At 40.6% G+C, this 25,243-nt stretch overlaps 7 protein-coding genes across 13 annotated transcripts; 4 read left to right on the top strand and 3 right to left on the bottom strand.

The window, feature by feature from the left end:
• Positions 1-407: 407 nt before the first annotated feature.
• Positions 408-5,991, bottom strand: LOC108095998. Of its 5 annotated transcripts, none has more exons than XM_043209013.1 (13): positions 5,507-5,991; positions 5,291-5,441; positions 4,835-4,996; positions 4,351-4,712; positions 3,463-4,286; positions 3,176-3,342; positions 2,765-3,111; positions 2,537-2,698; positions 2,276-2,464; positions 2,085-2,214; positions 1,917-2,015; positions 1,710-1,860; positions 408-1,651 (listed from the first exon to the last, which is right to left on the bottom strand). In XM_043209013.1, exons 4-13 carry the CDS (start codon positions 4,707-4,709, stop codon positions 1,521-1,523), a joined length of 2,559 nt encoding a protein of 852 aa, XP_043064948.1. In that variant the 5' UTR covers positions 4,710-4,712; positions 4,835-4,996; positions 5,291-5,441; positions 5,507-5,991; the 3' UTR covers positions 408-1,520. The 5 variants fall into 5 exon arrangements, with proteins under 5 accessions (XP_043064948.1, XP_043064949.1, XP_017052833.1 ...); XM_043209014.1 differs by having other exon boundaries at positions 5,313-5,441; XM_017197344.1 differs by lacking the exon at positions 5,291-5,441.
• A 192-nt stretch (positions 5,992-6,183) lies between these two features.
• LOC108095845 (nuclear export mediator factor NEMF homolog) lies at positions 6,184-9,712 on the bottom strand. Its single transcript, XM_017197141.1, has 5 exons — positions 9,460-9,712; positions 8,669-9,398; positions 7,734-8,611; positions 6,550-7,677; positions 6,184-6,480 (listed from the first exon to the last, which is right to left on the bottom strand). The coding sequence occupies exons 1-5, from the start codon at positions 9,513-9,515 to the stop codon at positions 6,282-6,284; spliced, it is 2,991 nt and encodes a 996-aa protein (XP_017052630.1). The 5' UTR covers positions 9,516-9,712; the 3' UTR covers positions 6,184-6,281.
• A 209-nt stretch (positions 9,713-9,921) lies between these two features.
• On the top strand, positions 9,922-10,209 carry LOC108095849 (molybdopterin synthase sulfur carrier subunit). The gene has a single exon (XM_017197147.2). The coding sequence runs from the start codon at positions 9,937-9,939 to the stop codon at positions 10,207-10,209; it is 273 nt and encodes a 90-aa protein (XP_017052636.1). The 5' UTR covers positions 9,922-9,936.
• A 10-nt stretch (positions 10,210-10,219) lies between these two features.
• Positions 10,220-11,615, top strand: LOC108095848 (molybdopterin synthase catalytic subunit). 2 transcript variants are annotated; one of them, XM_017197145.2, is made up of 5 exons: positions 10,220-10,348; positions 10,406-10,712; positions 10,827-11,102; positions 11,158-11,426; positions 11,487-11,615. In XM_017197145.2, exons 1-5 carry the CDS (start codon positions 10,220-10,222, stop codon positions 11,610-11,612), a joined length of 1,107 nt encoding a protein of 368 aa, XP_017052634.1. In that variant the 3' UTR covers positions 11,613-11,615. The 2 variants fall into 2 exon arrangements, with proteins under 2 accessions (XP_017052634.1, XP_017052633.1); XM_017197144.2 differs by having other exon boundaries at positions 10,220-10,712.
• Positions 11,616-11,652: 37 nt separating this feature from the next.
• Positions 11,653-13,918, bottom strand: LOC108095847 (ribosome-binding protein 1). 2 transcript variants are annotated; one of them, XM_017197143.2, is made up of 3 exons: positions 13,901-13,918; positions 13,271-13,754; positions 11,653-12,720 (listed from the first exon to the last, which is right to left on the bottom strand). In XM_017197143.2, exons 2-3 carry the CDS (start codon positions 13,740-13,742, stop codon positions 11,930-11,932), a joined length of 1,263 nt encoding a protein of 420 aa, XP_017052632.1. In that variant the 5' UTR covers positions 13,743-13,754; positions 13,901-13,918; the 3' UTR covers positions 11,653-11,929. The 2 variants fall into 2 exon arrangements, with proteins under 2 accessions (XP_017052632.1, XP_017052631.1); XM_017197142.1 differs by lacking the exon at positions 13,901-13,918 and having other exon boundaries at positions 13,271-13,894.
• A 634-nt stretch (positions 13,919-14,552) lies between these two features.
• On the top strand, positions 14,553-24,907 carry LOC108095837 (tubulin polyglutamylase TTLL5). Its single transcript, XM_017197127.1, is given in 6 exon segments — positions 14,553-14,660; positions 21,555-21,600; positions 21,737-22,522; positions 22,586-22,799; positions 22,858-24,438; positions 24,440-24,907. Coding segments are annotated over 5 exon segments (2,754 nt in total). The 5' UTR covers positions 14,553-14,660; positions 21,555-21,562; the 3' UTR covers positions 24,575-24,907.
• Positions 14,572-20,368, top strand: LOC108095836. Its single transcript, XM_017197126.1, has 2 exons — positions 14,572-14,660; positions 16,437-20,368. The coding sequence occupies exon 2, from the start codon at positions 16,567-16,569 to the stop codon at positions 20,215-20,217; it is 3,651 nt and encodes a 1,216-aa protein (XP_017052615.1). The 5' UTR covers positions 14,572-14,660; positions 16,437-16,566; the 3' UTR covers positions 20,218-20,368.
• Positions 24,908-25,243: the final 336 nt, after the last annotated feature.

Raw genomic sequence — 25,243 nt, 5'->3', positions numbered from 1 at the left:
ACTTTCAAGCTAAATATCTGCATTATTATTATAGTTTTCGCTTACAAGATCGACGATACACTATAGAAACAAATAAAAGCTTTCGAAAAGAAATGTAAGGAAAGCTCTCTCCGAGATAAAAATATCTAAATTTCTCTTGCTTTATAACCAAAATAGTTCTCACAGAAAACGACGAAAAAATCCTTTAGTATTAATAAAAAAACTGAGGAGATTGTTTAATGTTTCTCTAAAAAATTGCCTACTTTTTGGCGCGTAGTAATCAATTGCTTCAAAATATTCATATCATTTCTAATACTTCCCTTTTTAGTTCAAATTAAAATATTATTTTCCATAAAATAAAAATCATTTTTGAGTAATTTTTTATTACTTTTTATTGTGTTATTAAAAGACACATTTTAGAAAGTAAGTAGCCTTTAGTATTATGTTTGATTTACACATATTTAAATAAATTTTCTATTAACTATAATTTATTAGATTACACCTACATGTATTGATTAATTTCCGTGTAGCTGTGTATTATAACTATAATTATATTTTATTTTTTATTTAATTGTTATTTAAGTTTAAAAATTAAATCTATTGATTTGTTAGAAAACCTAAAATGACAGAAACAATATGTAACTGAAATTTTGCAAGCGGATTGAGTTACTATTATTGTAATAAAGGCTTTGTGGGTTTAATAAATTATTAAAATAAAATGTTTTTTAAATCATAGCACGATAAAATAAATGATTCAAATCTTAATTGAATAGTTAGTGCAATTTTTAACACGAAACCCAAAGGTTTTTAATTTTTTTAGTACTTGCTGTATAAATATGAGGAAACGGTATTTATTTTAAGTCTCAATTTATACATACATACAAATTTAAATATATACATAACCTATGTTGGCAGTTCGCCCTTACATTTTGTACATACACTTTATTGTTATTATATACATAATTTGTTTCAGTCGAAGGCTTATTAAACTAATTCTGAACGCATACGTCAAATGCACATACCCATATATGTATATATCTTAACATATACTACATGCCTTACCTTAAAGGTAAATAAAATGAGATAACTTTTTGGGGGCATTATTTTGTAATTACCATTGAATCCGAACAATTGTGAGTGGCTCTTAAATCGTGAAAGGTAATAAATGTCAACAATCAAGATACAATATTCATGCATTTCTTTAGAAACCAATGGGGTCTTGAGCAGGGAAATAAATATAAATTGGGTGCGAATTTTAACTTTCGGGGTCACTCAAGTGCATTTAGCAAAAACAATCTTTAGTTTAATCTAACTCTAAAAATTATTCAAGAAATAACCAATGATATTGCGTTTGAGTAAAATTAGAAAACAACTAAAAGTAGTGGAATGCATTTTGTAGATGACTGTGAATATGTAGATTCCATTTGCTAAAAATTTACTGTGATTATATTTATGGGAATTTATCAACAATCGTGAATATATGCGTGAATTTTTATTTAACACCCCTTAACTTAAATTTAGTTTATCGTTAGTAACAAATGTTAATAGCTTATAGATAATGATCCCATTTGCCCAATGCAGCGACCTCCCTCTTCGTCGAAGGTGGCCAAAGTCAATCGAGACAGCTTATTGCATAACACTCCATTTCCATTATTTTGAATAGGATTTGGCTCTGAAAAAGGAATTCACATAGTTACACATTTTCAATAAAATTCTATAAAATAACCTACCATCGTGAAAAGGTTCTTGTGTGTTACCCTCTTGTTTCTTGTTCCTTATTTGATCCGTAAAATGTGATATAAGTGCGTCTATCATGGCAGCTTGCTTGGAAAATATTTGCATAAGTTTTGATACTTGTATGCCGTTCTCGACAGCATCAAACTGCAAGACAAATAAATCTATATATTTGTTTTTATTAGAGGGAAATGGCAAAGTACCTGCAGAAATATACAAGTGAGGCATTCGGGATCATCACTGGCACTTGGCTTTGCATAATCCCAGGACAAATCCTCGTATCGCAATCCCAGCAAGAGGGTCTAGAAAATATTTATTTTGTTATTTTGATGTAAGTGATTTTAGGGAGTGTTTAAAACTGAAGTACTTACACATTCGTACGGATCTATTACAAAAACTCCCCTTTCATTTACTGCAACTAAAACCTCCATATCCTTTTGGTTGACCAGTGCCATAATTCCCCTAACAGGTTGTTCTATTTGGCCATGGAAATAAGCCGCACTATGGGATAAAATGCATAAATATCAGCAGCCAGTTCAAGCTGTTATTTCAGATAACTTACCCATAGAATGGTAGTGCCCAGCAGAATTCCAGATATTTCCTCATCAATTTCCTGGTGGTGGCTGTTTGGGGAACCCGTTTAAACTGTTCCAAAAGTTTGACCTCCGCAGAATTCTTTTGGCTTATAGGTAGCCACAACCAAGTCGAACTCTTGGCAACGTGAGGTGGCAAAAATCTAGCTTGGTTTTCCCTAAATTATATAAAATCATTTTAATTAAGTATTTATAATACATTTTTAAATAAATTAAATTAATTAATTTACCGAAAGAATCCTATTGTATGGGTGTGGGAATTATAAGGTCCCAGTTCGATTCGAGCCTGAATTCCACCCAACATTAGAGAATGTACTGGCTCCATTATATATCTCCCTGTCAGCACATTATTTCTGGCCTCTTCATAAAGGAGTTCCAAGATTCGATGATCCCTAAAACCATTCAAAATAATTTCATGTAATTTTTCTTAATAAGTTAATATTTAACTACAAAATTACTTTATCTTTTCCTCGTCTCGTTTGGAGAAGAAAACATTTCTTTTCAATACTATCATGGGCTCGTCAAACTTCCGATCACTTGGACTGCTGTTGCTGAACTTCTGGAGCAAACTGGGCCACGCGACTCGCACAATATAGGGGCAGTGATGGGCCTTCAGCTGCATCTCCAGCAGAGCACTCGTCATCCACAAGCCAAAGACACTCTGTGCCAGCAATTTGTTGGATATTCCCAGCTCCTCGCAACCCAAGGCAGCTGCCAACATCACCTGCGAAGGACACTGGGCAGTGCCCTCGATCTCCATGTGAACAGCCACCCGAGACATAAGATATACGCAAGTGGGGATAACCTGGTAATTGAAAGATTAAATCGTTCCTTAAAAATATTAGGAATCCAATAGGGTATTAAATTACGTTTTGGAGAGCTCGGGTAAGATTGGAAGCAGCTTTCCCAGCATTTGCGAAATTCGAAGTTGAGCTTGTGGCCATTATCCGTTTTTGGATTGCAGGATTGGCCTGGGCATCATTGCCATTGTTGCACTTGTGATGTTGTGGCATGAATTGGGAATTGGGAAGCACTCCTAAAAAATAAATAATAAATTGTATTTAATATAAAGAATATAAATTTATAGCTTTTCAGGTTGAAAAATATCATCATAACAGATTTTAATTGCAAAATAAAAATTTATTTAAGTTCTTACCGTTGGGACTTCTCAAGTCGGAAAGGGGACAAAGTGCACTTGCGTTATTCATCATATTGGCGCCCAGGTCGGAGATTCCGGTCAGACAGGGAGTATTCCCGGTGGCGTTCATGGCGGAGGACACCTGAGCCGGCGACAGGCAGTCACCCTCGTTCTGACCCGTGCTGACCACACTGGAAACGCTGGCCGAGGAGGCGAAGGTGCTGCCCACCGCCGTTTGGATCTGGGCCGTGGTCACCACCCGGTGCACGGTGTACATGATCGGGGGAACGGGCATGTTGACGGAGCCCAAGGAGACGGGCACCTGCTGCTGGTCACACGTGACCACATTGGAGCTGTTCTGATGGGTCTGGGTGGCCGCCACCCGACCACTTCCGGAGCCACTGCCTCCGGCGCTCGGGAAGATCGCACAGTTGTCGAAGGCATCTGGCGGATCGGCCACCGAGCTCTGTAATTGCGGCAACTGATGGATGGGTTCGGGATGGTTCAACTGGTGATTATGCTGAAGGGACTGCTGGATGTGGAGAAAGTTGGCCTGTTGCTGTTGTTGGTGTAGATGTTGCTGGTGTTGCTGATGTTGTTGGTGTTGCTGGTGCTGCTGATGCTGCTGATGTTGCTGATGTTGCTGATGTTGCTGGTGTTGCTGGTGTTGCTGATGTTGCTGGTGTTGTTGGTGTTGTTGGAGTTGCTGCTGTTGTTGATGTTGCTGCTGGTGCAAGTGCTGCTGTTGGGTTTGGTGTTGCGGCATTGCTCCTGCCGCATTATTGGCTATATAGTAATCATCGCGACACTTGACATCCGTGGTGTTGTAATATAAATGCGATCTGAAAGTAGAGTTGATCACAAGTAAATACAAATAAATATTCAGTTAAATCTTATTCCACTCACTCGTAGTCTTGAGTAGATAGCTTTTTTCGATTATACTGCAAAGTTCCCAGTGGAACGGTCATTATGTTGATATAGTTCCCAGCGTTGGCAGTATTCTTGCTGCATTGGCCACTGTTGCTGCAGACAGATCCTCCGTACGGACTCCCCATGTTGCTGTTCCCACCGAGCGACTTATTGTTCCCATTGCGCGGCACTAAATCCTTCGAGTTGTAACCCGGTTGCGGTTGCCCGGAATTGCATGCCACATATTCCTGCCCCGCATTCATTCCATAGCTGAGTTTGTTCGACGAGTGTTGTGGAATCGGCGTCGAGGAGGTTTGCTGCATGGCACCTCGGCAGTAATAATGATTTGGCTCCATATTCTTCAACAAAATAAGAAAAATAATCTAGTTTTAAAAACTGCCTATAGCAACAAAAGCAAGTTCGCATTGAAGAATTATTTTTCAATTCTTATAAAAATATTTTTTTATTATTATTATCTTACCGTTTTTATTAGTGGATCTGCTGCTAACAAATATGATTAATTACTGTCAACGCCTTTTTGGGGTTCGCTTGAGCAATCAGGATAACCCTCATTTTATCTGGCAGTTGTGATTGGCTCACAAGATCCCATGATTAACAAACCCTTTTGCTTCTTTTTGGCTTTCTGCAATTTTAAAACAAGTAAGCCATGGTTAGATTGGTTTCTGTTTAATATAACCCATAAAGCAATCAAAAACAGCTGAGAGACTTCGAGTCAGTAAGTTTATTTTTTTTGTCACTTGCATCTTAAATCTTATAAAAGAACAGCACAAACAATAATCTTTTAATATTTCCAAAGCTATAATCATATATTAGAGTTCACTTTTATTTAGAAAAGGACGATTAGCTCTGATATTTCAATTTTCGAGCAGGTGCAATAGAGGGTATGCTGTATACACACATGTCCACACATACATACCTACACGAACATCTGTACGTACGGATATATGTAGGTGTACTTTTATGTACGTGATGCTAATTCTATTGCATGGAAGTATGTCAGCACGGGCATAACTTTTATTTTATAATTGGAGGCACGTAAACAGTATATGTTAATTTCTTTCACATGGCTGGAAAAAAAGTCCTCCGTTCTTAATCAATACATGCCTTCATATGTATGCATACACACACTTACAGACACACACGCACATATCCTTCTAACTGGGTGGGACTTTGAAGGCCATAGTTTTTCACCGAACCATCGCCTCTTCAAATTAATTTTATTCCTTTCAAACGGTTTCTTTTCGTTGGGAAGCACTCCGAAACTGAATTAATGTATCTACATAGTTGGAAAATCATCTAATGCACATGAACGGATGGCTTTGAAAAAATGTGTTACACGGACTTCGCTCGAAAGATACATTTTCCGCTGTATTGTCTTTTGTTGCGGGGGCTCCGTGATTTGTGAGCTTCGGGCTTGTTTGCTTTTTCATCGGGCTTTGGCTGGCTTTATTTTTTCATTTCTGTGTTTGGCATTGTGAATGTGGATTTTTTACTTGAGCGACTAATGTATCGAACGATGACGAGAAGTTCGCGAACTTTTTAGTACACAAAATGCCAAAACAGGCGACTTAGCACCAAAATATCTACTTATACAACACCACTTTTGAACACAGCCAACCGAAGTAAACAAACACATGCAAACTCGGGCTCCATATGAGGCGCATGCGCCCCAAAATCTATGCTTGAATTTTGCCCAGCAACAAGACTATCGATAACCCCCCAGTTTCAACCGTTACCAAAATCAATATCCACCGCTGTTTGATAAGAGCCCAAAATATACCCATAACTCGGTCAGCACAGATATCCAAGTTCTGTATACATTCTCTTTTATTCATTCAACTAGCACTTTTTTAAAGCATTTAAAACACTTCTTATAATTATGGCGCAACATTTTGTATACATTTTATTTATTTGTGGTACTTTTGAAGCTGTGGGGCTGATAGCTTGACCTTTCCTGGTATATTTCTTGCCAGCGACTCCTCCTTTATACTTTTCAGTAAGTCCTTCTCCCGAGTAGTGCAGCCCTTTTCCTTGGCAAATATGTTAAGGGCTAGTTTCGCAGCCTTTCCTCTTTTGCCGGTTCCTGGCGTAAGCTTTACTTTATACCTAATTCAAATATAGGAAATATTACAAATATTCAAACACAAACTTATAAGCGAATCGATTAGAACTCACTTGTAGTTTTGTAGAGCTTGATAGGGAGCCACTACAGGAATCGCGAACAGAAGCTCATCTCCTTCCAACGGCTGCCCAGTCAAACTGTTGAGTATATCCACATCCCCACCTGTGGGAACTTCGTCGGCATCATCCAGTTCCACTGGATTTTTGGGAGCTGCATTTCGTTCTGGCTTCACATGCTCCTTAATCGCCACACTCTTCTCCACCACATTATCAGTGTTTGCCTGAGGTTTCTCCTTGCCAGAAGACTTCAGTATCATCATACGTATTTCCCGTTCCTCGTCATCTTGATCCTTGTATTTTTGCTTAATTTTCTTTAGTTTTCCCTTCTGACCTCTCTTCACCTGCGACGTATTTTTGGGCTCTGTATCAACAGGAGTAACTTCCTGTTTGGCAGCTTCTTGTTTTGCGGCTCGTGCTTTGTCTTCTTTAGACTTTTTAGCACTCACTTGCTTTTTGCGACTTGGACCAGCCAAAATAATGGTTGTTTCCTCATCCACGGCTTTACTTGGGATTTTATCGACAACAACTTCATTCTCTTCAGTCTCTTCGTTTTCCGGGTTTATAGAGTCAGATCGAACCGTTATGCGACCGGTATCATGTTCAATTTTTACTTCCGTATTCGGGAAAGCAGTTATCTCAGTAGTGGAACTTGGTTCCGATACATTAGCAGCGGGAATTGTTTCACTATCTTCACTTGGTTCGGACAAAAGGTCATGTTCAACTTCGGTTTCTTTTACACTTTGCTCAATAGGATCATCGTCTAGGTTTCTAACCTTACGCTCTCCCAAATGGCGCTCTATAAAACTGTCCTCCAACTTGAAAAGTAAACTTAATCCCATGGTAAGGTGGCAGGAAGGTAGGAAGTTCTTCTTTCCTCGAATCATAAAGCTACCAGTGGCCAAATACTCTCCAGTTGGTGCGGTTTTGCTGACTTGGTCGCTTGTCACCCAATATGAATTGGTTACCACCTTGGCATCCCAGGCCACACTGTAGGATATAGCCATAGATCCCGCTTCCAGCAGCGTTTTAGGAGGTATATCTTCTCCAGTGGGATTCTGAATAATAACACTAGAAGCACCTTGAATCTCGGCATGCACATAAATGTCTTTCGGACGCATATATCTGAAAAAAGATACATTATTATAAAACATTTAAAACACTTTAATGGACAATCTAACCTTTTAACAATAAGTTCGTTTTGCTGAGCATCTCTTCCTCCAATAACCAAATAATTCTCTGAACTAATAAACCAGTAAAACTTTTCGAACCAGAAAACTTTGCGTGCCTTCACAATGTTTGAAATGGTCCTTACTTCCTTGAGCGTTTGTTGCGTCTTTCGCTCCGCAGATTTCAGAGCCTTTTGGGAGGCATCCACAGTTTTCTTTTCTTTTTGAGCAGCCGAACGTTTCATATCATAATAGCGGCGAGCATTCGCCCAAGCAGACAGAGCCAAATCAACATCCACAACGGTCACCTCGGGTGTCTTAAGGTCTTCGTCTTCATAGTTATCATAAGGATCACTGAGCATTAAAGATATATGGTTCGTCTCCAGTTTCAGCTGTTTGATTGAACTAGCAACGACATCACCATTTGCCTGGGCTTCCTTCACCAGCTCGTGGATATCGGGCCAGGATAACTGACTGGCAATTGCTGACTGAACAGCTCGAATGGCGTTGTCCACAAGACTTTGATTGGACGTAATAAGCTCTGCCTTTTTTCTGTCCACATCCTGGACTTTGGTTAACTCCTCCAAACGCTTGGCGTGGTCGTTTTTAACATTGGACAGTTTTTTTAGGGCTTCGCGCTCCTGATGCAGAGTTTTCATGTCAATCTTTTGCGATTCCTGCGTAGAGTAAAATTCATCAACAGCTTCCATAAAGGACTCGAAGGTGGCCTTCTCAAAGTCTTTGAATTGAACAAATAGGTAAGGATGAAATTCGATGTTTCTGAAGAAGAATTCCACTTTGTCATTTTCCGCAGGCTTCTCTTCCTTAACCTGAATGATGTAGCCTTTAGTCTTTCCGCTTTTTCCCTCGCTTATTAGGTCTTGAGCGCACTAAAAGATTAAAACTTGAATTATATTGTTTTTTAACAAATATGGATTTTTCCTAACCTTTACAGCCTGCTTAAGAGTGGGCAGATCATTAACCATATCAAATGGCTTCTGTTCTAGTTTAGCACTTTGCTGCTTTTTACGTTGTTTTTTACCGCCCTTTTCCGCTTTTTCTTCTGCTTCAGGAGTTTCTTCCGCCCCTTCCTTCTTAATAACATGATTATCCAGGCCGTAAGAGACGAGTATGTGCTCAATAACTGCCGGACCACAGTCCAAGTTGGGCGTCAGGATCTGTCGCAAGTAATCGCCGTTCTTGGCATTTTCTAGGAGTTTCTCTAGAGCCTCCGGCTGCAGTTCCTCAGTAGCCGGCTTTGCTCTTTCCACAGGATATTTTTCACGCATGGCGAAGCGCAGGTTCTCGCCCTCCGTATGAGGACGCAGAATATACAGAGTGGTCAACTCATAATCGGTTAAAATAACATTACCGCGATCGTAGAGCTCCAAAATTACATGGTAGGCGGCATCGCCGGTACCAAACTGGAAGTCCACAATACGATCTCCACCCAATTGTTGGATATTCTCCAGTCGCTTGTTCTTCAAGTGCTTCCTCAGCTTCATGCTAAAACCCGACGGAGCCATATTCTTCGGCCATTCGAACCGGGTTGTGTGGAATCGGGTGCCGGATTCCAACAGTAGAGTGACCTTTTCCACAGCACCGGTACCTTGCATCCGGAAAAGGTAGGTCTTGTTATCCACGTCATAGATCTGATTCACTCGCCAGCCCACCAACCTGGAATTGGAAAAATCACTGCCATTATTTCCCAGTCCGTGAAATAGAATCCTTTACGTACTTTTGCAGTTCGGCCACTCCGCAGATTATATCAAAAGTATTGAAACGTGTCTTCATGGTTCCAAATCGAATGTTGACGATGTCAACACGGAGAACGAAGGAAAATGGATATAATTAACGAACTTATCTATCATTAAATATTCTCAGGTTCGCTATCAATGACAGATAAGCAAAAACCGAAAAACAGAACCGAATAAAAACAAATTTTACTCCCTTGCGAAATTTAATATCGGTGTAATTAGGGATGGTCGGAGCTTAAGCGAAATATATCGATTTTTGGTTTAACACAGACAACATTAAAAACTTAAAAAATGGAACATTTAAGTACTGAGGAAAACGTTTGAAGTTGCTTATTAATAATACAAAAATAATAACTTTTTTAATGATTTACAATTCAACCGATTAATCAGCTGTTTCTTATCGCAAGCATAATTAATCGAAAGCGGCTATATCATCTCCAATTTCATCATTTGTAAATATGAGTACAGACGGACCTGTTGTCAATGTGCACGTGCTGTTTTTTGCCCAATCCCGAGAGTTAGCCAAAACTCCCCGATCGAAAGTGGATGTGCCTGCGGAAATAATTGCTTCTGATCTACTAGAACAATTGGTGTCCAAGTTCGGACTGACATCCATTCGGGATAACTTGATCTTGGCCCACAACGAATCGTACATTGAGAACCTAAGTGATAGGATACAGTTTAAAGAAGGGGACGAGTTGGCCGTTATACCACCACTAAGTGGAGGATAAGTATTTCACCATGGATCATGTAAAACTGGTTGAGGATCCAATTGACATCGCCCATATCCACCGATTGCTAGCTGATGAAGGATGTGGTGCCGCATCGGTTTTTGTGGGCACCACTCGAGATAATTTTCAGGGGAAAAAGGTGTGTTCGCTATCACAATCAATTAGAATCATCAATGCGTACTTTTTAACCTTCCAGGTGGTGTCATTGGCATACGAGGCCTATGATAACATGGCCCTTAAGGAAATGAACAAAATATGCTCAGATCTTCGATCTAAATGGCCTGAACTAAAGCACATAGTTATATATCACCGATTAGGAACAGTGCCTGTTTGCGAGGCCAGTGTAGTTATAGCCACTTCATCGCCTCATCGATCAGAGGCCTTAGAATCAGTATCGTTTGCAATAGACCAACTTAAATCCCGTGTTCCCATCTGGAAAAAGGAGATATACGAGGGTGATCACATCAGCGAGTGGAAGGAAAACAAGGAGTCCTTCAGGCCCAGTAAGATCGTATAAATACCATGACATGTATTCTTATTTTGTACACTTGTAAATACAATTAACAACTGAGCATTGAGAAATCTATTCGTTTTTTCTATGTGCATGTACATTGCAGAGAAGTCTCTCAGTGCCTTTAATTACGCAGCTTGTCCCTGCAAAGTGGAGGAGTCACATGACGTCCCACGAAGTCTGGTGCAAATTAGAGTTAATGACGCCGAGTTATCCAAGCGTCTCGAATGTTTTGTCAACAGAAAGCGAGCCGAAATCAACTCACAAAATGTAATTGACTTCAAATCACCTTTTGTTGACTCAGACAAAGACCAAAGCGATTCCTGCGCTCGAACGCAGAGCACGATTATAAAGCAGGAGCAGTCAAATTGCCATTTAAAAGGTAGGCCAACCCGTTGTTATTATAGCCACTTTATTCTACAAACAACTTATCATAGTGCGACGGGTAAACAATCGCTGCGGGCCTCAGCAAATGGAGTTGCGGCCCAACTACGAACTTGAACTGAATAAGCTAATGGGATCGCGTGACGGCCTAACTGACCCATCCAAAGAAATGAGAAAATCGCTGCCCAATTCACGTCTGCAAGCAATTGAATCATACATGGGCTTGACCACCGATAATGAAGAAAACATTTTTAGTAGAATCAAAAAGGTGGAAAACAGAATGCTGCAGTTGGAGTCCATTTCCCCAGAGTACCGACACTTTGTATGTGCCGAAACATTTTAATTGGTGTTTCTTTTCTATAAATATTAATTTTATTTCCAGACAAATCTTGAGCCGTCTGCTTTGGAGCCCCCGCCACCAAAAAGGGTGAAAAAGAAATCCTATTCTGCCCATGAACTGAGTGTGTTCATTCAAAAGCTAAAGGATGGCAGCCAAGTTAACGAATAATCAAGCCATATTTTTACAATAAATGATTTCCAAATTATAATTCCTTGGTTTATAAATGATGTAAATTTATTTCAACATTCCAACTATTTGTAATAGTTATTTTAAATGCGTAAATGATGAGAGTGAAAAAATTCAAAAATTTTTGTTTACAACTAAGGAATATGGATAAGCGTGGCTGATTTGTTTTCGTTTGTTAATCGGTCGTCAAGCTTCATAGATTGCGCCCGAAAATCTAATGGTTATTCGTTAACCGAAGGAGCTGCTTACTAATAATGTAATACGTGAAATTGTTAAACCTTATTGTTGTCCTCTGCTCCCTAGCACAGAGTGGGGAATTGAGCTTCATCGTCGACCTTCAGGGGCTTCTGGGTGGAGCGTCGTTTCTCCCCGCCGAATCTGTTGTTGTTCTCCTGTCTGTTCTCGTAACCGTTGCTGGCACCGTTGTTGAAGCGCTGACCACGGAAGCCCTCACCGCGCGGTCCGTCGTTGCGGTAGCCACCTTCTCCACGGGGTCCCTCATTGCGGTTGCCCTCTCCGCGAGGAGCATCGTTGCGATAGCCACCCTCCCCGCGAGGACCATCGTTGCGATAGCCACCCTCTCCGCGAGGACCATCGTTACGGTAGCCACCCTCTCCGCGGAATCCTTCGCCACGAGGACCGGCTCCTGGACGAGGTCCCTTGCGGAATCCACCCTTACGTCCGTCATTGAAGTTAAACTGGATGTCCACGATGCGCTGCAGGCGGCCCACTCGCTGAGGATACAGCGAAGGATCGTACTCCAGCTCGTCCTCGCTGTTGCTCTCCTTCTTCTTGCTCAGAACGATCATCTTCTTCCACTCGGCGTTGTCGACGGCTCCTTCGCCGGCCTTGCGCAAGTTCCAGTTGGGCTTGGCACGCTGCTCCCTCAGGGCCTTCCACTCGTCGAGGGTCATCTGCTTGGACTCGTCCTCCTCGGCGATGGCTGCGGGATCGGCCGACTGCTCGTTCGCAGAGTCCTCTTTTTCCGCCTGCGGTGACGACTCCCCGGTCTTCAGGTCCTCGATGTCCTGCTTTGGCGAGCCCCAGTTGTGGGCACCACCGCCTTCGCGCTTATCAATTGACTTGACACCTGTTATATATAGGGTAAAGATTAAAAAATTGTCAACTGAATATTTATAGGTAGAAAGAATTGGGATTTTTAAAGATATACACGGAGAATATAAATTCTTGTTGCTTACCAAATTGTTAAAAATCTCTTTTTACTACTGACTCTTGATTATTATATGCGTTCAACCTTGAGTTCAAGTGCAAAGGGAATATGCCTATATAATACATCGCTTAGTCAATTAAAGAGCATAAAAAGAGATAAGGCTTGAAACTCTACAATAGAATTACATATTTACAAACACTTTTAAAAAATTTTTTTTATATAACTTATCCAAGCAAATTTAACAAATCATTTTGAGAATATTTCTGTTTCTAAACTTGAAAATCACGTGAGACCTAAGTGCTGTAGTAAGCGATATGTAATCTTGTTGCCAAGGGTTCGGCTCTCTATCTGTTTTGCAGCATGCCGCCATTACAGGTTATCAAAGGAAACTTCAAGAAAACCATGACTTTTTTTTAGCCATTTCTACAATAAACACGAGAACAAAGAACCAAAGTCTAGTGGTAATTACCGGTTTTATCGGATCCAGACTGGCGATCGAACTCCCGCTTTCCGAATTTCTCGCCGGTGCGGGCGCGTGGTGGACCCCTGTTATCACGATTATTGAAATGGCGCTGCGGCAGCTCGTTGCCAAATTCCCCAGTTGATTCCTTGTTTCCGTAGCGCTGATTGTTGTTGTTGTTGAACCTGCCTTGGTTGTTTGCCCCGTTTGCGGCCGGATTCCTAGTGCGACCAGATTCCCCGCCAGCCGGCACTTTTCCGCCCTTCACGGGGCTTGCATTCTTTGCCGCCGGATTGTTCGCCTTGCGGGCCGACGCTACCGGCTTGTTCTCCTTCTCCGGCTTGCTCTTCGGGGCCTTTGGAGCCGCCTCCGCCTTCTTGGCCGGCGCGACTACGGCGGGAATCTGTGTCTTTACTGGCGCTGAGGAGTCATCGTCGTCCATGAACAACAGCTCATAGCGGTTATTTCCAGAATTGTCCATGATTTAAAATGTCTATGGATTAAAAGCAAACCAGATTTGGGATTACTTTGGTTTCGGTTGCAACTTATTGCTGTCAACTTATTGGCACATGGCCCAACGGCTGCTTAGTTGGAGTGATAATCGGTTAAAATTGCGAAAACGCGGAGCAAATTACGCACCTCGCCGGAAACGAAAGTGAAGGGAGAAACATCGATGTTCTTTTGGCGCTTATACCGATAGATATATGATGTAATCGATACATTTTAAAAATATTGCTGACATAAAAACTTACTGTTGCTTTGGTACGTAAAAACTATGCTTACGATATAATAATTGTGGGAATTAAAATTTCTGTGTCGTTCCTACGTTTTACTATGATACCGATAAATACCAAATTAATAATTGAAGGTATTATTATCGATAGTAGATACCAACAATTTATTGTATGCTAAAACAAAAACTATAAAAATGGGAGAAGCTTAAGCCGAAATAATTAAAAAGAATTTATAATAAATACATTTTTTAGTTAAAAGTTTAAGTAGTTAGAACTTATTAATCGATAATAGGAATTACAGCCCCACTAGACCCGATAGTTCGGTCGAGGGGCCAAAACGGAACAAACGTATCGCAGTCGGCCCATCGCCGAACCGAGAATAACTTTTGGGCCTGTAGAGACAAATGTGACATTTGTTTCTTTGATGCGTTGCCATCGAAATTCTCTGTCCTCTTCGGTCTGATGCAAGTAATAAATTCAAGTAACCGCAAATTATTCTTGTAACCGTAAATTCCTGCGTGAATTTTGGCATTTGCGTATGTGTGAGAGAAATAGAGCCGCGTGAGACGAGTAAAAGAAATCCAAAGCGAAGAAGGAGGAGGAGAGGGATCTCGAGCACCCAATAATCTACGGGCCCCAAGTATTCTGAAGTTCTAGCAGCGCCGGTGAGTCCAAAATAAGATAATACAATTACTTCCGATAAATATAATTAATTCGTAAGGCTATGTCTAAGTGCGTGTTCGAGTTGGTTTCCTCATGTGAACGCGGGACATGCATAAACAAAAAATCAATACCCTTCGCCTGACTGCTACATGCAGTTTTTTTTTTTTTTTTATTTCATTTTTTGGAGCATGGGGTTTTACGGTTTCCTGTGTGGATTTACCTTGACCCCATCAATTGCGCGGAACTGCCCTTTGCAGCAAATGCCACCTAAAACAATATTTCACCCCAAAAAGTTTTCAGCAAGAAATAACAAATTGCTTAAAAAACTTGGTGAAAATATCGTGATGTCATTTTTTGACAACTTTTTTCTTTACCTTTTTCGGATTCCTGTCGCATAGAAATCGACTATATTATTATAATCGGGTCAGGTAACGGGGCTCCCTTTGCTTTTATGCATATGTCGGCTTTTCATTGCTATCAGACTATTTTTTTGGGGTGGTTCTTCCCTTACTCACATGTAATGATGTCTGGCCCAAACTGTTATTTTTACACCCTCAACGGGTTGGTATCAAAAATGCCGTATCTCCAAAATATTAGAAACAAGTGATTGTATACACTTTACTTTATTTTCTTTTTTACAAATAGTGTAAAAAATAAAATAAAGGAAAGAATTGCTAGTATTGTAACTACATATATGTGTTTATCCGTTCAACCAGCAGAAAAAAAAGTGGTGAAAAAGTTCTGCAAATGTCGCAGTGTCGGCAATTTCAATCCTCAGCTGATTTTCTGTGTGTATAAGCTGAGTTATTAAGGATTGTTTTGCAACATTGACAGCATTTATTTTTGGCTGCTCTATAGCTCTGAAATTCTCTCTTGTCGATTGAAAGTAGAACTCCAACTAGAACGTCCTTATTATTAATAAAACATGCCAATCAGTACATTTAACTGCGGTCTTTATATTCCTAACTGCACAAGATCGTGAATAAATTCCATATATTAAAAAAAAAAATACTTTTTTAAACTTAGTGTAGGTCTTAATATAATGTACTGTTTAAAACACTTCGTAATTTGTATTGCATTTACAATGTTGTTTAATGTTAAATGCTATTTACAATTGAAACGCAGCTCTTATTTTCCCCAAAAAAAATATTGGGTGTCAAATAACTAAAAATATCTATGTTTCATAAGCCCCTCCTCTTAAAGATACGTTTAAACTGTTACAAATCTTCTTTACAAAACAGACTCTCTTCAAAGTTCCGAGATTACGACCAAGAAGTGTAACTAAATTGAAAACATCTGACAAGATGTGAGTATGTTCACTGTACCCCGGCTTGGTGGACCCAAATATCCCGCTTTGTGAATAGAATGCTTCAATTAGGTCCAATGCTTTTCATAACATCATCACGACTCTGATCTTGTTGTGCTCCAGTAAATACAAAAGTCCATGGTTTGGTGCGCTATTGCTAGCTCATAGTTTAAATGCACTGGCCCTAAATCCTGCTTCAAAAACGTTGTGGAAATGAAAATTTTCATCTTGGAATCCACAACCTTTTCATCCTTGTGAATAATTTTTTCTGGCAAACTAGTATTTCCAATTTACTAATTGACGACGTTATGAATTCGGAGTTATTTTCAATACTGTTTCCTTAAATTTAAGATATTTAGTATTAGCTGCGAATTGTAGAATAATAATAAAAATGCATAGTATTTTAAGAGTAATTTTGGTAATTACTTGTTTTAAACTTTATATAAAATCATTTTTTCCTTCAATTTTATAGCATCTCAATATCTGAAATCAAAACCAATATAAAATTTGTATCGGTTGATTCTCCAAATCAAACCGAAGTAAAAAGTAACTTTTCTGCGAGCCACATGAATTTTAATGTTTAAAGGTATTTCAAACACAAAATGGATACCAAAAACATGCAAATCACACCCATGAATGGGAAACAATTTCTAGAGATGTTGTCAACAGTATCATTGGAAGAAATTTTAGGGTTTGAGTTTCGTTTGAATCCAACAAAAAAATGGGAATTGTTAATAACACCAACAAATCCACTTTGGAAGTACCACTGTAACATTTGCCGTGTTGTCCAGTTCGGCGACAAGAATTTGTTTAGCCATTTAAGTGGTAAGAAACATAGCTCTGCAATGAACGCTGAACAAAAACTGCAAATAAGAATGAAGCCCAGTGAAGGACCACAAAAATCAGTTCCCGGACCCATTAAAAAGGGACCGAACACCAATGTGAATAATAACAAAGGCAGCCCTGCTCCAGTTGTCAAAGCTGGCGTAGCTGCCAATAAAAATAATTTATCAAATGCTGCTGTCAAGCAAGAAGGTGAAAACTACTCCGTGTTGAAAGCAAAAGGTCTTCAAATAAATAGTCCGACTATTGGTGTAAACGCACAGAAAAAGGAAAGCAATATCCCTGGTAATAATAAAACAGTTCAAAAAAATTTAACAGGAAATAATACACCTAGTCAAAAAACTATTCCAGAAACCCCTCAAGCCATCCAGAAAAATATTCCAAGATCTAATCCACCTACCCAAAAGAATATGTCAGGAAATAAACAGCCGATCCAAAAGACTATTCCCGTTCTTGGAGCAGCAAACACTCAGAAAAAACCCAACCCAAACTTGGGAAATAATCAAGTAAAGAAACCCGTTGGGGTCGCGGCCAGTCCGAAGAATCCGGTTATTAAAAAAGGCCCGCAGGCTGCAACACCAAGCTCAACGGGTCCGGCGAACATTGTAAAGAATTCAGGAAGTCCTGTTCCCAAAACAACTGCAACCAACGCTACTCCTGCAGCCAAGCCTGTGGGTAAACCTGGTCCTAAACCTGCGGCTAAACCTATTGCTAAACCTGTGCCAAACTCTCAGCCCTTACCGAAAGTGCAGCCTCAAACACAAACGCCGAAGCAAGCACCACCTCAAACTCCAAATCAAACACAGCCTCCAAAGCAACAACAACCTCCAACTCAATCACAGCCCCAAACTAAGCCACAAGCTAACAAATCTTTGCCGAACGCAAAAGCCAATAACACGGAGATGAACCGCGATAAAGCGAGTAACCCAGATATAGTCAAGAATCCACTTGCAACCAAAATTACATGTGTTCCGCTTGCAAAGTTGATCAGCCCGACTCCGGAGCCTGAAGCGGAAGCCGATGTCATAATTATTGACGAACCGCCAAAAGAGCCGCCCAAAGAGGTAGACAAGCAACCGGAACCCGCAATAAACCCCATACCAATCCAAACAACAACAAAACCAATTAACTCGAACGTACCCAAAAAGCCAACTAAAACTGTTGCGCCTCCTAGCCGCCCCAATGTCAATAAAACAATTACACCTTCCTACGGTGCTCCTAAGGACTACCACCCACCAGCTAGAGTTCCTGGCGAGACCTTTGAGTCCCGCAATCTAAACCATGTAATGGGTCTCGTGGGAGTCGAGTACGTTTTGAAGATAGTAAGGAATCTGTCCGATAGAAATCCCAGATATCAGTGTTGCCTATGTGAGATCACTGCCGACGAACAGTCGATGCACAACCATTTGCTCGGCTACAACCATCGTCTAAAGTATTTCGACAAGCACTTTCCGACTGCAATGCGTCAGTATCGTCAGTATGTGTCCAATGTGCCAGAGGGCGAAGTCTGCAAGATAATGATGCCCGTTTTTGATAAGCTTGCAACGGCCATTGAAACCCATCACGGTCGCAAAACTTCACATCTTTGCTACGAGCATGTGTATGCCAAGGATCGCCAGGCTCTGTTCTCCGAGGTGTACAATAGAAAGCACTCATCCGAGAAGATGGGACCCTCGTTCACGCATGTCGTTGACGCCAGAGAAGTGGATGAGTTGATCGAAAAGGCTCGAAACAACGCACTGCCCGTGATGAACATGGAGAATCCCAATCCCTATTACCCTACACCGTACGCAGCTCAAGGTGCTAATAATTATATGGGCTACCGGAATGCGATTCCGAAAAATCCATCCCAGACTGTGGATGACGAAACGCACAAGCGAATGGTTGAAAACTTCCTTAGGGATAACAGACAGAATATTGCAGAAGTGCAGAAGTCCCGAAACCCAAAGCGAAACCGTTCGAGATCGAATTCGCCGGAACAGAGGAAGAGACACGCCCAGAAAAGGCACTGGAACGTGGAGCGCAGGTCGGTGTCTCCCCTGCGAGATGGTGACCTCTGGCAGGCCTACCGCCACATGGTCGACCTCAAGGTGCGCGAGCTGAACGTGTCCTTTGACTCATACAAATCTGACCCGGAGCAGCATCCGAGTTATCAGACCGAGTGGCAAATGTTCTGGAAGCGCCGCAAGGATGAGCTCATACAGGCTGGCATCAACCACCGCACTTACAACTTCCAAAACGAATGGATTCACTTCTTCAATGCTCGTATCGAAGAGCTGTACAATCAAGACATTGAAAACATAAAGATCAAATGCCGCGAAAGGCTGTGCTTGCCAATGACCAACGATGAGTTAGAAAACGAAAAGTATCACGTTCACTTGCCCACACCAACTGTCGAGCCTAGTATTAGTAAGCCGGAATCCGTAAAGGGTCCAGAGAAAATGTCTGTTGATGAGGAGCCTCCGAACGTGATCCACGTTCTTCGCCTTTTAACTGCTTTGGAGAACTACCTGGGAAGTCTGGGTTCCTTAATCACCGATATGCTAGTGAAAGCCTTGCAAACTCAAAAGATTTTTCCAGAGAAAGTCCATACTTCAATTTTGACAGCTGAAAACTGCGCTATTTTGGAGACGGTAAAGGAAAAGTTCACGGGTCTCTTGATCTCCCAAATTTATGATCCTACCAAGGAGAGGGCCTTGAAGAAAGCCATTAATGATACTGAACTTTTGCTTCAAGAAGCAAGTAAATATAACACACCTAAACCTAACCCCCAGCAAGCTGAAGAACAAGATTTTCCAATGGCAAATGTGGCCGGTCCATCTACCAAAAAACCGTTGGATAAAACAGAGCTTGCAGCAAAACTGGCTTCATCTTTGATGTCCCAAGGCAAGACTTCTATTAACCGTGAGGAACTTCAAAAGATTCTTCAAGTTTACACGATGATTGAGCAGAAGAAACGCATCGAGGAACCGAATGCCAACTCGATGAATGCAGGACCCAGCACTCTTCCAAACTCAAATAGCAATGGTAACCTGTTGACCCAACACTCTACTAGAAACTCAAACATTGCCAGCAGTTCGAACAACGCTGGCAATGTGACCAGTATGTATACTGGTCAAAACTACTCCGGAAATGTGGCTCGCTTTAACAACCAACCAAACACTAACATAACAAACTCCTCTATCGCGTATCCGACTGATCGTGGATTTGGCGGATATCAAAACAATCAATTCGGCCCTGGAGGACCCGGCGGATATCAGAACAATCAATTTGGGTCTGGCGCGCCATTGTTGCCCCCAAGTGGCGTCCTGCGCAACGACCTCGCTACGTCGTCGCTTTTCAACTTCAACACCAACTTAAACCCAACATACAACAACAACAACCTTAACCGGAGGAACACTAACTTTTAGTTGTTAGCATGTAGAGAAGCTAGGACTTTAAACGAAATTTAAATGAAATTCCTTGTTAATGTAATCACATCATTTTCAAATCAGCTACATTCATTGAAAATTTGTACAACATTTGAACAATGTAATGTAAATAAACACATTTCACAATTTCCATCATTTGTTTTAAATAATTCTATCCGATTGGTAAAATATAGTTTTTAGTATACACTCTTAAAATAAATATATTCAATGAATATTAATACCTATTGTTTTTTCTTTAAAATTAACATAAATAACTAACTCAAAAGCATTCCTAGCATTCTCTTGGAGAATTCATAACATATTTTTTTAGAGTTTAAAATTTTGTAGTAACTTATACAAAAACTTTGTTAAAAAAATATATTTTGACATACATACACATATCAATCAGAAAGAGACTCAAGAGGCTTTCCTGATCATAAATCCAGATTCTGCTGACTCACAGGAACGATGGATAACCGCACTTGGAACCAGAGGATCTTAGATTATAAAAGTAGAATTATAAGCAAATATCAAATAGTGCATGGATTATTCTTATAAATCCGAAATGTATGCTAGCTAACCTTAGCATATTAAACCACATTGTGGTGAAACGGATTGTTTCCCTAAATTCTAACGCAAAATGGATTTGAACACTTTTCCTTATGGAAAGTTGACGAAGAACTTCAAGACTGATGAATGCCAGCATTAAAGAAATTGTGACTTTCCTGCCCAAAACCAAAAAGCTTTTTTGCTCGACGCTGGAAAATTATCGACCACAAAACTGCGAATCGCTGGATAACCGTCCAAGCCATTTGGCTTTCGATTTATGACATTCACTTTTAAACATGAAATTTTAGATCAATCTACCCTCTAAACGGCGAAACCCCTTGCGAAGGGGCACTCTTCGCTTATTAAAAGGTACGAACTAAAACAAATGCATTTACAAACATAGACATACCGATTTTTAAGTGGGAGAACAATGTTTTTGGGAAACGAAAATTTTTAATTTTTTTTTCGGGCTACCGACGTCTTTTTAATATCACTAATGTAATATTTGCTTCTAAGGTAGCCAGTTAAATGAGTTAATCATGAGTTAATTAATTGTTTAATAATCTCGCGAATATGTTTAATATTTCCTATAGTTGTAACATCAAATACCAGGTTATAAGATTAATTCATTATGATATATTTGTATTCGATTTTTTTCTTCTAAATTGTTTGTATTTATGCGCCCGCGATTTAAGGCCAGTTTTGGTCAAATGATGCTAATAAAAATTATTATTATCTTTTTTATAAAAATGTACATATATTTATTTATTTTGTTTAACCTTTTGCAGGAACCGTTATGCCTTCTTCATTGTGTGAACCCCTTTTAAATTCTTCGTAAGTGGTTTTCTTTTAAATATTGTTTGTATGATTCTGTAGCATTTTTTGTTTGCAGTAACAAGCAGTACAAATATTTTAATTAAATAACTTTTCCTAATAGTATTCACTTTTGAATTTTTTGTTTGAACTATAGAATCAATTTCGAATATCAAAAAGAAGATGATTGGATTACGAGTGGAAAACTGGGTTCGCGCGAGGCAGTTTTGGTCTTCAGAACGAATATTCTTAATCCGAAGATCCGGAAGACGTTGTCCGAGAAGTCCTCTGCACAAGCGCTATCGGAGACCAAAGACAACGAAGAGGAGCCCGTTCTATGCCAAAAGAAAGTGGAGCCAAAAGTATCCGAATCCTCAGAACCCAGTAGCAAGGAAACTCTAAGCGGATCGACGCAGCAAAAGATTTATTTATTGAAAAAACCGCAACAATGTGATAAATTGGATAAATTAACTTTTACTAGCCCTTTTAAAAAGACACTTAATCAATATTCCTCGAGTGATACGTCCATTTCTAGTGAAGGTGAAGAGCCAGCGCGTTGTAGTGAAAGCAAATCGCGTGTACTTAAAGCCAGTCAGAACGCCATTAATATTAAACTAGCCGAAGATATATCGAAGGAGAGTGGATATGAGTCCACGACACCTGCCAAATCAACTTCCAATACCCAAGTAAGTGAGGAAGATCCGGAGGCGACAAGTGAAGACGACGACGAATATGGTATTAACATGCCTGCCTTTAAACTTAAAATCACCTACAAATTTCATCAAACGGAAACCAAGTTGCTGAGAAAGCTCTTCAATGTCCATGGCCTTACAGAAATTCAGGGTGAAAACAATAACTTTAACTTGCTCTGGACCGGTGTTCATATGAAATTAGATATTGTTAGAAATCTGGCGCCTTATCAAAGAGTTAATCATTTCCCAAGGTAAGTCGAATCGTAAAGTATTTCTTTAAATATAAAAATTAAATGGTTTTTGAACGCACACAGATCCTACGAGTTGACCCGAAAGGACAGACTCTACAAAAACATTGAACGCATGCAACACCTGCGGGGCATGAAACATTTCGATATTGTGCCACAAACCTTTGTTCTGCCAATAGAATCCCGAGATTTAGCAATAGCCCATAACAAGCATCGCGGACCATGGATAGTAAAACCTGCGGCATCTAGTCGAGGTCGGGGAATATTTATAGTGAATTCGGTAAGTAAAAAACAGCAATATGTATTTGAAAGTAATAAACAACTTGTTTTCATTGCAGCCCGATCAAATTCCACAGGACGAGCAGGCGGTAGTATCGAAATACATCGTCGATCCGTTGTGCATTGATGGTCACAAATGTGATCTGAGGGTATACGTGCTAGTGACATCCTTCGATCCCCTTATTATCTACCTATTTGAAGAGGGCATCGTGCGGTTGGCCACTGTTAAGTACGACAGGCATGCGGATAACCTGTGGAACCCATGCATGCACCTCTGCAACTACAGCATCAACAAGTATCATTCTGATTACATAAGGAGCTCCGATGCTCAGGATGAGGATGTGGGCCATAAGTGGACGTTGTCGGCGCTTTTGCGGCACCTGAAACTCCAGAGTTGTGATACACGGCAACTAATGCTGAACATAGAAGATTTAATTATTAAGGCGGTGCTAGCCTGTGCTCAATCCATTATTTCGGCCTGCCGAATGTTCGTTCCCAATGGGAACAACTGCTTTGAGCTCTATGGATTTGATATTTTAATTGATAATGCCCTGAAGCCATGGCTACTCGAAATCAATCTATCCCCGTCCATGGGCGTGGACAGTCCCTTGGACACCAAGGTGAAGTCATGCCTAATGGCCGACCTACTGACTTGCGTGGGCATTCCAGCCTACAGCCCCGAAATGAGATCTCATTACGACCAGAAGTGGTCGCGATTCCGCAGTTCAAGCTGCCAACGACAGGCAACATTCCCCAGTGCCTCGCAAAAGGTTAAGAAGTCTAAGAAGAAGGGGGCTGCGATTCCAATTAATCTTACCGGCGAAGAGCAGCGCATATTGCGTAACGCACGCCTACAGTATTCCCGTCGGGGAGGATTCGTGCGCATCTTTCCCACGGACGACTCCATGCAGCGGTATGGTAACTTCCTAGACTCGGCTAATGGCATTCCGATCTCCACACCGACTGTGCAAAGTCAGACATTCCAAACGCCGATTTTGCAGCACAACTACAACCAGATGCTTCACCAAAATTTATACTCCAAGGATGGCCGGCACAAGCTGGAGGACAATTCGGAAGCCGACCGCATTTGGCAATACGAAAGGGCCCTGGAAACCGATTCGGAAATTCCCTTTGTCAAGAAGCCCACAGTGGAGAAGTGCGAGGAGGAGGGTCGCAGATTGCGCAAGGTGATGCTTAAGAAGATCTCCAATGGATCCGAGCTGACGCCGTTTCAAGCACGACAGACTTTCAGTTTGTATCTGGAATCGGTGCTGCGGAGACTGACAGAAGATCCGAAGGACATCCACGAGAAAATCATACTTAAGTTCTTGAACAAATTCGGGGGCTCCGTGAAGCCGCCAGTCCTGTTCCGGAATATGCAAAACATAAAGGTGGCCAGCAAGGCTCGATCGGCAATGGTGGCCAAGCTGCTGGGCGACTTCCTCGAGAACTACAAACGTGACACCGAGGCCTACGTGGACTCGTTCGATCACTTTGGCATGATACCATCCAGCGCCTACAACCAGTTCTTGATGCACGCCCAGGAGTCCGACTTGGAGGCGGTGCTGACGCTCCACACCAATGTCACCGGGATAATGCCCTTCCTGTACAACCGCTGCGGTCTGTCGGTGCCACCGACGCCCCCCGATTCCGTCTGGCCTGCACGGCTTCCTGCGAGCCCTGCCCTCCATGGTGACCTCCTCCGGAACGGCCAGGGAACTCAGCAAATACGACGGCTACTTCAGAAGTTACGACAAAGAGAAGATATTTCTATGAGACCCCAGTGCGCCGGAAAATTTAAAATTTTAATAGCTAATTTGTCAAGCTTTTGTCCAGTCATCCTATGGTAGTACGTCTAATTATTTTTGTATTCAAATTTTCGCATAAGGCAGAGGCTTAAACAAATAAAATATTATCGAAGAACAACGATTACTCAAATGTAATTTTTGAAACGCTTTATTAAAAATGAAATAGCTTTTATATATTTAAAAACCAGGTCAAATTTTTCTGCCTACACAACTCATAGCTTTAAAAAATATAATATACTTTCTACGCCAAAGATATATGAAACCGATACTTCGAAAATAAATGTGACATGCACAAAACTAATACGGTATTATTTGAATTAAAGGGTGGCTTTATCTAAAATATAAGTTGAAAGAGTGATTTTAGTTTTCTTTGCAGATTTGTATACCTTTGCAGAGGGTATCTTAAATATGATATTTTATAATTATAATAAAGACGAGAAATGAAAGGATACGGAGCCATGTTATGCTATTGTTTAAAAAAGCAATCAGATCTGGTGTTGATGGCAAGGAAGTATGAAAAGATTCTTTGCTATAATTTTTTTTTGGAATTTTCCACCTCCAACTTCTCATTCCTCAATATTGCAAAATGGATGTAATGGGTTTACATATATACAAATAAGGAAAAGCTTTTACAGGA

This window comes from Drosophila ficusphila, unplaced genomic scaffold, assembly GCF_018152265.1.
Source record: "Drosophila ficusphila isolate 14025-0441.05 unplaced genomic scaffold, ASM1815226v1 contig_791, whole genome shotgun sequence".
Taxonomy (NCBI): domain Eukaryota; kingdom Metazoa; phylum Arthropoda; class Insecta; order Diptera; family Drosophilidae; genus Drosophila; species Drosophila ficusphila.
Note: the sequence above shows the minus strand (reverse complement) of the source record. Positions and strands in the feature narration are given on the sequence as shown.